The 13,033-nt window shown below is 21.2% G+C and overlaps 1 protein-coding gene across 4 annotated transcripts in view; it reads left to right on the forward strand.

The window, feature by feature from the left end:
• LOC129611435 (innexin shaking-B) overlaps nt 1-10,667 on the forward strand; it is a 205,012-nt gene extending 194,345 nt beyond the window's left edge. For all 4 annotated transcript variants that reach the window (XM_055524580.1, XM_055524581.1, XM_055524583.1 and 1 more), the window contains 5 exons: nt 7,577-7,731; nt 7,857-7,921; nt 9,705-9,871; nt 9,969-10,147; nt 10,328-10,667. In XM_055524580.1, coding sequence (XP_055380555.1) covers nt 7,577-7,731; nt 7,857-7,921; nt 9,705-9,871; nt 9,969-10,147; nt 10,328-10,520 — 759 coding nt within the window. In that variant the 3' untranslated portion in view covers nt 10,521-10,667. The remainder of the gene's footprint in view (nt 1-7,576; nt 7,732-7,856; nt 7,922-9,704; nt 9,872-9,968; nt 10,148-10,327) is intronic.
• Nucleotides 10,668-13,033: the final 2,366 nt, after the last annotated feature.

Genomic DNA, 13,033 nt, shown 5'->3' on the forward strand with positions numbered 1-13,033 from the left:
AAATTTTTTACCACAATAATAATCATAAATATACATACATACTCAAAAATATAGGGGTTAAGGTCGGTAATTTCTTAACATATACACATATATATAACATATATACATATATATATGTATATTTTTTTAATTTAATTTTTCATAACAATGTCACACTCCTATAATTATAACATGTGAAAAAAAAAATAGTGGTTATGGAATCTTCTTTTATATTTTTTTTTTAAACATGACGTTGACAATGGCAATGACGTATAAATATATTCCGGACATAAAAATATTTAATTTTTTTTTTTAATATGTATGTTACCCTTGAATTTTTTTAATCCATTTGGACAAGCATTTTTTTTTGTGCTGTTGAAAAAAACAGAAAACATTTGAAAGAATTTTTTTCTTTATTTGTGATTTCTTTTTATTTTTATTCTAATTAATAACACAGATTATAATATTTCTTGTCGCCCAGTTTATAATATTTTATATACATGTATTATACAAAAATATACATATTATGTAATTGTAATAATTATTAATAATTGAAAATATTTTAAATACCAAAACATCTTAGTTTTGCATTTGAATGTTGAAAAATTTGAATTGTGAATTAATGGAAAATGAACTTTAATTATAAAAATTTCATATTTATTTTTTAAATTATTAAAAAATTACAAGGATTATTTTAATTGTGATAATAATAATAAATTATATATTCAGTATGTATGTATTTAATTTGCAAATTTTTAATTATTTTCTATGGATATTATGAAAATTAACATGTTCAAAATTTATAATTTTTCACATTTGTCGCAAAATCCGGATCTTGTTCAGAAATAATTTAAATGGATTCATATTAATAATAAAAAAAAAAATCTTAAATTATAAATGTAAATTATTTAGTTGAAGATTATATTCCTAATTTGTTAATGGTAATAATTATGTGACATACTACGTCGTATCACAGATAATACTAGATTGGAAGTTTCTCTTTCAGTTATTATAATATTCTCTCTGCGAAAGCGTTCGTTTCTTTTCTTTTCTTATACATGGAAAATTACATTGAAAAAATCTTTTGCCTTTTAATACATTATAACATTTTTCCCCTTATATCTTTGCACATCTGTATATAGTTCTTCCTCATTATTGTGGCCATACATAATCGTTTCAATATGTTGTTTCGTTTTATTCTACAAAAACAAAAATTATTATATTTTGGTGTTTTTTTTATCTTTTAATTAATCATTAATTTAAATTTTTATATTTCATAATATTTGTTGTTTATAGTTTCAGAAAAAAGTATAATATAAAATATATATTTAATTAAATTCAGCTATAGTATATTACAAACACTTAGTAAAAGGAAACATGGTTAAAAGAAAATTGATGCAGTTTAGTGCTTCAAACAAAACGAAATTTCTCTTGTTCTAGAATCTAGATCATCATCAGAATACTATCAGAAACGCTCACCGGAAGATTACTTATGAATAGGGTTTACTTAAAAAAATTCTTAATCAATTTGGAGCGAATAACGAAATACCAAATTTATTATAACCCTTACACAGATCTAAATATGATCAGAAATGTGTAATACAAGACAAATTAAAAACAAAACCGAAAATAGCTGACATAAAACATATTATTTATGTATATAATGTGTGCTTTATTATAAAAATGTATACACATAATATTATGTATAAAACATCAACCTCCTGTGGTTATACTAAATCATTGTTAAACATAATATTTATTTTAATTTTTAAACTAAAAATTATCCGATTTATTTTATTTTATTTTTTTTTTCATAAAAACAATTTAAATAAAATTTAAAATATAGGAAAAACTTATATTCGAATTCGAATATATTCTATTATACAATATGACATATTATATATACATGCATACTATGAAAAACATAATTTGCTTGTCATAGCAATAATCTTGTAAAATTTCGTTAAATTTCTTGTAATTTCTTGTCAAGCTTTTATTTATGAATTTGACATTATGTCAAATAATTTTTTCGAAAATACAAAAATATTTTTTGCCCACTATTATGTATTATTTTTTTAAATAAGATATATGGCGTACGTATATATACATATATTATATGTACATATTATACGAATTTATATTGTTCTAATAGAATATATAATATAATATAATATGTACATACATATGTATCTTATAATTCCACATGAAAATATAAGAAAAAAATTACTATTAATCATTTAATTTATGATTTTTTATATTTGGTACAAAATCAGATTAACGGTGGTCCATGATCTCTTATACGATAAAAATCGCTACTTGTCAAAAATTATAATTGTTTGTTGGCTTCTATTCAACACACGAGATCTTTCTTAATAATATTTACCGCACTGTAATTATTATACTTGTATATTTACATAATTTGATTATATGAATGAGAAAAATTAAAATAAAAAATAATCAAGAAAACAAAAAATTATTTAGCAAAAGTTTCTATTTTACAAAAGAATACATTTTATATAGAAAATGATATTTTCAAAATATTCAACATAAATTTAGTTAAATTAATGTAATTTTATGATATTACGATATTATAATAATATTACGATATATCGTAATTTATTTACGATATTAATGAATATCGTAAATTAAATCTGTACAACGAATAAATTATATTTATATTTATATAATTAAAATATAGCTATTAAAATAAATTTTATTACAGATATACATATAGATATCATATATTATATACTATAAATATTCATTTTTAACGTTCATTATTATAATACGTTCAGTGGCGGATCGTAAAAGAGTTCGTGTAAAAGAGTCCCCAACGATTTCATTTTAATTTGCAATTTCAATTATAAATATTAAAATTTAAAAAACAAAATTTAAAATGCTTTTGTAACATGAATTCCTTGTTTTATAAGTTAGTCATGCCCAAGTATTATTTATTGGGATTTTTCGGAAATTACATCGTATTTTCTTTTTCACTTAATTGCTCAAAGCGCTTTTATATTTTTACTTAAAAATATTTAAGTCACCTATACAATGTGTATCGTAATTGTATCATTTGAGAGCAGAAATACCTTCATGCTGCAATTTGTTATAAATTACACACCATTTGATAAAAAGAGCCTGTAATGGAAAATTAATAAAAATACAATTCGAGAGAGAAATGTGAATGTGTTTAGAGTGGCAAGAATAAATTATTAATAACTATAATTTCATGCAGAATTTGATATTTTCATTAATAATGTGTAACTTGTTTTAGAATTATATCATCACGACACCTTAATCCTCAAACAAAATATTTCAATACGCTAAAATCTTAGTTTGTGTTAATATTTTAATTTCTACCAATAGAATATATTAAACCATATGATATTACTTTTTAAAGGTGAGACAACAAAACTACTTATACTAATTCCATATACTTTTTAAAGAATTTAAACCGGTCATTCCTTTCTTCCGACTTATTTTCAAGAAGTTCGCATAATTTGTCTTTAAATTTTATTATGTTGTGATTTTGCCGATTATGCGCTTCCCAAAAAAAAATTTTACCTTCCGACGCTTTTAATTTTATTCACTCGCCCCTGGATTTTGAATCGAATTCAGTGTTCCTAATCTATATCAGGTTGTAATATTATTTTGTATTTTAAATAGCAACAATATCTTTATAGAATGAAATTTATGCAATATAAAATTTTGCAAACAGATGTAGAATGTGTAAACGTCAACAAAAGAAAATGAAAGCATTTATTTTTTTTTTTGCACCATTTTGCTTTGAATGACAGAAAAATAATATACATTGATAGGTCAAGTCAAAAATATGTCAACAATGGAATTGAATTTTTTGTTTATTCAATTTTTTACTGCAGAAAGAAAACTATTATAGCATTTATATATAACAGAATTATATATATATAAATTATAATTTAAAAAGTTTTGATAAAATTGCTTAATTATTAATATTAATTTAATTCGAACAACATGAAATGTTAATCGTATTGTAACTTTTTCTATAAAACTAGATTTAATTGAAAAATTTTTAAAATCTTAACACAAAATATTACATAGCAGCAAACATTTATTATCAGTTTTATAACTCTAAATACTTAATTTTTAAAAAACAGACACAATAATCTTAAGTATGTCAAAATTTTTTGATTGCAATTTTTAAACGATTATTCTAATTTTATATTTAGGTCAAAGACCATACACTTGTTTTTTAAAAATATATTCCAAAAAAAAAAAAAATTATTTTTTAATTTATTTTCATTATTAACGAATATTTTAAAACGAGAAAAAAAATTAAAATATTAAAATGTTTATAAATTTTTTTTAAGATTTAGATTTTAAAACAAATAGCCAATAAAAGTGAATAATTGCTAATAAATTGGGAGAAGAATAGGGAATAATCCAGTAAAAAAGTATAAAGAATTTTCTCTTTTTGAGTGAATTCCCAGGAAATTTTTCATATAATATACTTAATATCAATATTAAAAACTGCTTTTCTGTTCTAGAATTTTTACTTATATTTGAAAATGTTTATTTTAAATACAAATCCATCCCGCCATTCGTTCCATAAACATTTTAATGTTGGATCCACTTAATTAACACTATATTACTAACATAACACTAATGTTGCATAAGAAATTCTTCCATTTAAGTTATACTTAAATAAAATTTATTTAAAATCTATCTTTAGGACCAGCTTTTTCTTCCTTATTATTTTCAAAATTTTGAAAACTATCAATTATATTAGAAATCGAATTAAATCTAAAATTCCGATTCTTATCAAAACAATTATCTTAAAGTCGTTTTTTTATATCTTCTGTAAAATTTAAAATTTGAGTTTAAAACAAAAGTATTACCAGTGGTCCGATTTATTATCCAGTTTGAATAACTTTATATACACACTATATAATGAAAATTATCAAAAAAAAAAAAAAATTACGTGGGCTAAATTTTATGACCTCATAAATTCTATACTATATACATACATACTACGTATAAAATATAGTATTAATTCTTTTCTTTTTTTTTAATACTCTAAAATATTCTTTATTATTCATTAGAGAATTATTATAATATAGTAATATTTTAGTATTTATATATATTATATTATATTAAATAGTATTTTTTAAAAATTTCATAAGAAATATTTGCAAAATTTATTATGGATTAGATTATGATAAAAAAAATTAGTTTTAAAATAACTTTAAAAATGACCTGTTCGAAATTTAAAACGATTTTGTTCTCTGCTTTTATACTTTGCTTAAATTTTAAAATTTGTATTGAATATATATTTTTTTTTAGTTGCAAGTAACAACCACCTGTACAGCGTCGAATGTCCTTCATTTTCTTCGCAATTCCAGAATCTATGTAACCTAAAAATATTCATAGTTTGTATAAAAAGTCAATAATTTCAACGTTTCTCCTCCTCAAAGTACATCTGCTTACACTAATAAGATATTAAAAATAATAAGATTTTGATTCAAACAACATCAAATTTTTGTTGTACTAATTCAAATCATCAATTGCTTTGTTGTTTCAAATCATCAATTGCAACTTTGAAAAATATCAAATTTTTTGCAAATTTTTAAAAGCAAAAAACACGCAATAACTATAAAATTAATAAAAATTTTTAAAATTGCTTTAATTTAATACCAAAATGTAATACTCAACTCCTATAAGTATGCAATTTTTCTAAAAGTTATTAATAATAATAATTTCGTGTACTCAAAATAAGCTTTTTAATATTATGTGCTCTCTTTTTACACTTAATTGTAATGCAAATCAGGAACAATAAAAAATCGATATATCCCAAAAGGTCTCAAAATATTCAAAAATTTCCTTCAAAAATTTTAATTAATCAAAAGTTTCTTTCGTATCAAAATGATATTGCAAATTATTTATACTTTACTAAAACATAATATTTAAATAGAAAACTGTAAAAAGTAAATTTTCCAAAAAAAAAATTTAATCAAACAATTTTCTTTTTCCATAAAAACAAAAAAAGACATCTCATCAACTCATAAGTTATGCGTGTCTCGAAAAAATGACAAAAAAAAAACTTTTTTTTTTTTCACTAATATTTTATTTTTTTACTACTTGTGTATTTCCCACGCATATTTATGACGGTGACCAGACACCTCATCATACGAGACATTTCATCATTGTAACATTTCATCATTGTAACATTTCATCATTATAGCAATTCATCATTGCACATTTCATCATTATAGCAATTCATCATTATTGTATTTCATCACCATAACATTTTATCACTGAAGATGGTCGCCCACAACCAAAAAAGAAGAAGTATAGGGAATTAAATGATAAGATAATTGCAGCTGTACAGGGGTATTACAATGAAGAGGATAAAATGAAGTACTTGAGAATATTAATTAATTTGCAGTAGCAGACCATAAACTCAAAACTTAATCTAGTCAGTCATGTTATTTTTTATTATTAACCCTTTTTTACAGGAGTCTATGCACCTGGCGAGTCAGAAAGTTGGAAATATTTTCAAGAAGTGATTTGATACATTTTTGTGTGTTTCGACATTAAATTTGTTTCATGTGTAATGTCTTTGTGTTTTACTGTAATGAATTCTGTTGTGGGATAATAGATATATGAAATAAAGTCAAAAAAAAACAAAAAACAAAATTGCCTGTTTGTGGGACAATCCTTTACGTGGCAAAAAGGATAAGTAACCAAAATTAGTGAAACCAATATGTCCTTTAATTTAATTACCTGTACAAATTTACTTTACATCCTAATCCTCTTAAATTTTTGTTCCATTAGTTGCACTATGCAACAAAACTGCAAACTGCTTCAACATGTTGCCAAAATTGCTCAGTATGTTAATTGCTTAATTACACCTACATGTACTTATGTTTGCAAAATGCACTTTATGCAATGATGAAATGGTGATGAAATACAATAATGATGAATTGCTATAATGATGAAATGTGCAATGATGAATTGCTATAATGATGAAATGTTACAATGATGAAATGTTACAATGATGAAATGTCTCGTATGATGAGATGTCAGGGAACCATTTATGACGTATACAATCTTCATGTGGATGCTCCTAATTTCTTATATAAATATTGTCGAAAATTCGTCATAAACAAAAGGCCAGAAAAAAAATTGTACCTATATTTTTTTTTTCTTATTTGTTTTTCTGCTTTCTTTTCGATATTAAAAATAACATATCGGAAAAATTTATTTTGCTGCTTTCATAATGCAAGAATAAGAAAAAGACAAAACAAAAAGCCTATCCATCATGCTGTACAGGCTGTGAAACAAAATAATTTTCATTTTTTCTGATTTTACAGGTGGCCCTATAAAATTCATTCTTTTTTCACAGGAAAAATAATATTTAAATAAGTATTTAATATGGTTGAAATTTTTAAGAACAACCTCTATCTACCATATTTTGTATTTCATACATTTATAATTACAAGAAAAATTTATATTGTTTAAATTACAAAATAATTTTAATGATTTTTCTGCTGAATATAAAAAGTTTCTAACCCAAAACTTTTCTTATATTATTTATTTTTTATTTAAATATATATAGGCAATATTATTCTATACACCGCGGTGGTTATGGAAATCCTGGGAAGGTGGGAAAATACATGCACTAATTATGGACTTAGATATAGGAATATGTTCGGAAGCTGAAAAGAAACAAAAAAAGAAATTACTTCTAGATTATTTATGGGAGAATTTAAGGTGAAAAAAAAATTTGTGAAATTTGATATCTTATAAAATTTTTTACAAAATATATAAAATTTTTTTATTTAAAATTTCTTTAATTAATTTTTAATATATTTATTAATTTTTTATTACGTTTTTAGGTATCACAATTGGTGGGCCTATAGATATTATATGTGCGAACTATTAGCGCTGATAAATGTAATAGGTAAATGAAAACAAATTATGTAAAATTAAATTTGTTCGTATTGCTACATTGGTTAAATTGAACAAGGAACAAATTTCGAATCGGAATTAAACCAATCAGCTGCTCATACGTTACTTACTAAGATTGTAGACTAATATGACCTAATATTAGTATAATACTTAAAGCAAATTTGTAAAAAAATTCTGCTTTTTAAAATTCGAATGTATTATAAATTGTTGTAATTTCCAAATTATTGAATTAAATATGAAAAGCTGGAAAAATTTACACAGGATGTAACGTATCAAAGTGCACTGCCATATATAATTGTATAGGCCCTCATGAGTAACCAAAAATTTTGTATGCAGACAATGTTGACAATTTTATGGGAGAATTTATGGTGAAGAAAAAATTTTGGAAATTTGGAATCCTATAAAATTTTTTAACTCAAGCTGCGATATTCGAACTATAAAATCATGTGATTCCAAATTCTGAACGGATTATAACTAATGTAGATATTTATAAGAAAGCCCTTATTTTGAGGCTGTCATATCATATTTAATAATTTGCCTATGTTGAAAAGGCACGTTATATTAAAAATTTTGAAAAGCAAAAAAAAATCAGTCAAAATTGAATTTGGATCCTGTAACTACGAACCTGTTGAGCTGTGAACATTGTCTCCATACAAAAGTTTTGTCTACTCATGAGATTCTACACAATGGTATATAGCAGTACACTTTGATACAAGACAACCAGTATATATAGTTTAATTATACGAGTATAGAAACATGAGCAATTTTATCAAAATTATAATTTCTAATACTTCATCGCATTTTTTTACACGTATACCAATTATTATCCATAAATTATATCACTTGCTAAAAATTTATTACTTTTTACTTATAATGATCTTAAAACATTATTTGATTTCCTTTTAATAATTTATATTTTAATGACATAATTAGAATAATGTCAAAACGAAAATAGCATGAAAATAATATATAAAATATTCGACTTTTTTTTTTATTTAAATTTTAATATACTTAAGATAAATAAATCAAAGATTGTCTAGAAAAATATCGAATTTATAAGAAAAAATAATTAATTTCGCAAATTTCAATTTAAATAGCATCATAAATTAATAATTTCAAAAGATTTACAAATTATAGAAAACTAATTTCAACCTAGTTTATTATGAAGGTATTTATTTGAAAAAAAAAAGTAAAAATTTTAAAATATTATCAATTTATTTTCCGTCAATTTTAATTTATTTAATTAAAATATTAAATTATATTGAAAAATTTATTACATTCTTAAAAACTAGTGCTATATTTTATGATGATATAAATTCTAAATGGAATTAGTACAATTGACTAGGAAGTAAGATTTATTTGCATTTAAAATAAATTTTTAATCTGAATATTTGAATTTATTAGGTGATCTTAATCAAATAGTTAAAGAATCTAACCTTCCTTGTAAAGAATTCACAATTAATCAACAATAATGTTATTCCATAGTAAATTAAATTAAATAAAATTAAAAGCTATAATTAGAGAAGTTAATTAAAAACGGTTAAATGAAAATTATTCCAGTAATCGAGTTGTTATGCTGTTGTTTTTATTAAAACATCACAAACCTTTCAAAAAAAAAAGCCTTTATTAAGATATTTCATTATTTTATTTCAAATTGAAGCCAATGTTAATTAAAATCTAATTTAGAAGAGTTCTAAATTTAATAAATTATAAATTGTTATAAAATACGCAAAATACTCGTACAATATGTTTCATACATTCAAAATTATTTTTAGGTCAAATGTTTTTAATGAATCGATTTTTCGATGGGGAATTTATGACATTTGGTTTAGAAGTTATAGCATATATGGAAGCTGATCAAGAAGATCGAATGGATCCAATGATATATATATTCCCTAGGATGACCAAATGTACATTTTTTAAATACGGTTCAAGTGGAGAAGTAAGCATTTTATTTTCATTTTTTTTTATTATTTTAATATTGAATTAAATATTAATTAAAAATTGTGCTTCGTTTTCTTTCTCTTGATTAATTTTAGGTGGAAAAACACGATGCAATATGTATTCTACCGTTAAATGTTGTTAATGAAAAAATTTACATATTTCTTTGGTTTTGGTTTATCCTGTTAACATTCTTAACGACATTAACACTCATCTACAGGGTAGTTATAATATTTTCACCGCGAATGCGGGTATATTTATTTCGTATGCGATTTAGGTAAATAATAATTTTTTTTTGTCAATTCTTATACAAATTTTAAGTATAAAACAAAAATTTTTAATATAAATTTCATAATTAAATAAAATCAAAATTTCTTTAATTTTTACTTTAAAAACTAATATTTTTTTTTTCTTTTTTCAAATTTGTAACAAAAAAAAAAAAAACAAAAAATTTTAGGTTAGTGCGTCGAGATGCTATTGAAATAATTGTCCGTCGATCAAAGATGGGCGATTGGTTTTTATTGTATTTATTAGGTGAAAATATAGATACAGTTATATTTCGTGATGTTGTACAGGATTTAGCAAATCGTTTAGGACATAACCAACACCATAGGGTGCCTGGCCTAAAAGGTGAAATACAGGATGCATGATATTGGGAGTACTGAGAATCGTTAAAATGCTAAATTTTAAGTAAAATTTATTATGAAAAAAAAAACGAAAAAAAAAATCCAAAAAAAAAATGTAGTTAAATTAAAAAAAACCAAAAAAAAGAACAAAAAAAACAAAAAAAAATAAAACATTTTTTTAAAAACAAAATGAAAAAAAAAAATGTAATTTTTAACCCTTTTGTATTCAACTATAAAAATATCAAATCAAAAATTTACTTAAACTGCCATTTTATTAAAATTTCAATTAATAATATTATTAAATTATTTTTTTTTGTATTATTATTATTATTTAAAATTTTATTAGAAGAATATTTTAATTTATTTTGAAATTATAATTTAGAAATTTTTTCAATATTAACTTTTTATTAATTTAAGTAAAAAGTATGACACAGTAAAAATAATGGCGTCACAGTATAAAATTTTAATAGTGATTTTCTACTTAAAACTAGATGGCACTCTAATTTTGTTTACCTTGACGATAATTAAATAATTGCTATTTCGCAAAAAAAATTTCGATATAATGAAATTCAATTTATATAAAAAAAAATGCCATTTTCAAATATATGAAATATTACTGTGTTTTAAATTTAATTTATGTATGTATGTATGTATATGTATGCAATAATTGTGATACTTGACGAAATTTTGATATTTTTCTATTTAATTTTAAAAATATATTGATTTTAATTTGATAACTTAATATTTTTATATTATGTATATCAAAAGGGTTAAACATACACAAAAAAAAACTAATAAAATCAAATAAAATAATTTAAAAAAAAATTGAAAAAAAAAATGAAAATAATAAAAAAAAAAATAAACAATGCATTTATTCCAAATAAAGGCATTAAATCGATATTTATTATGTTAATAGTGTTCTTATTAAAATTACAAAAAAAAGAAAAAGAGAAAAAAAATACTAAAAAAAAAAAATAATAAATTAAAAAATCGTTTTGTTTTTTAACAAAAACATTATCAAAAAAAAGTAAAAAAAAAAAAAGAGAAAAAACTTTTTTATACCAAAGGACTCAAAATATTAAAAACAAAAAAAAAAAATTAAAAAAAAGGGAAAAATTTTAGTAACATATTATTATAATTATTAATTATAAAAAATTAAAAAAAAAAGTATATAGTTAAGTAATAAAACAAAAAACAAAACAACTTCTCTGAATAGTACTTATGTAAATTACATAGGTAATTTATTTCTCTTTTCGTTTATTATAAAAATTATTCTTGAAGTAAATAAAACGAAAAATTGATTTTGAAAATTATTTTACTATTGTTTTTTTTTTTTATTACAAAATAAAGGCAAATAATGTTTAAATTACATTTTATATTTCATATGCACAAATTATAATTGCGAGACATTTCCAAATTAATTTCTTATTTAATTGCAATAAAATATTTCATCATTTTTTCCTATACTCTCATATGTATAACAATTTTTAATTAATTATGGAATTTAAAAATCATAATAATTCAAATATAATTAATTTAATTATTTATTAATGCCATCTTATAAAATTTTTTATTTCATTATTATGAATTATTTCATTACTTATTATTTTTATTCCTGTATTACACTATATTACTATTATACAATAAAAAAAAAAGAAACAACTACATATCTATTACCAAAAACTAAATTTTATAAATAATTCAACTAATCAAAATTTAAAATAATTCCAATTATCATACGAGTATTCAAAATTTATCACTCAATTTTTGCTATTTTTTACTCAATTTACTCTATTACTTAATTTCTGTTTATTAATAATTATACATAATTTCCCTTCAAATAACTGTATAAAATAGTTAATTAATAGTTATATAAAATAGTTAATTATGAAAATAATAATTACAAAAGTTATATTAAAAATATTTTTTATTTTGAAATTATTTTTTCATGTAAATTTCAAAATACATGAGTGCTATTTTAATTCAAAATGTTAAAATTATGTTAACATTTTCTTTTTGAATAATTTCAAATTACAATTAATTTATAATTGCTATTGTCTTCCGTTGTTACTGTTCATATCCGTTGTTACTATTCTAATTATTTTTCTAATTTTGTATTTTTATTATTATTGAAATTGAGTTAAATAAAATTTTATATTTCCTTTGAAATTCTTTTCGAATTCTTATACAATTCAAATATTTTACACAATTTTATTTTATAATATATACATAAATAATAAAATGTAATAACTACAATATTTGCCTTAAATTATTTCCCGATTATTTATTAAAATAATTCAATTACATAAAAAATAAATAAAAAAAAAATAAAAGGCCTAAAATATCAAATTATAATATTCATAATAATAAAAACCAAAGCCTTATTCTACATATTGTAAAAATAAAAAACACAAAAATTATTTATCATTTTTTTAATAATTTTATTTAATCACTTCAATAATCCAATTTTATATATATAAAAAAATAATCAAGAAAAAACAAACACAAAACAAATTACCTATGTAATATCATCAATA

This window comes from Condylostylus longicornis, unplaced genomic scaffold, assembly GCF_029603195.1.
Source record: "Condylostylus longicornis isolate FDR11 unplaced genomic scaffold, ASM2960319v2 ptg000049l, whole genome shotgun sequence".
NCBI classification, from domain to species: Eukaryota; Metazoa; Arthropoda; class Insecta; order Diptera; family Dolichopodidae; genus Condylostylus; species Condylostylus longicornis.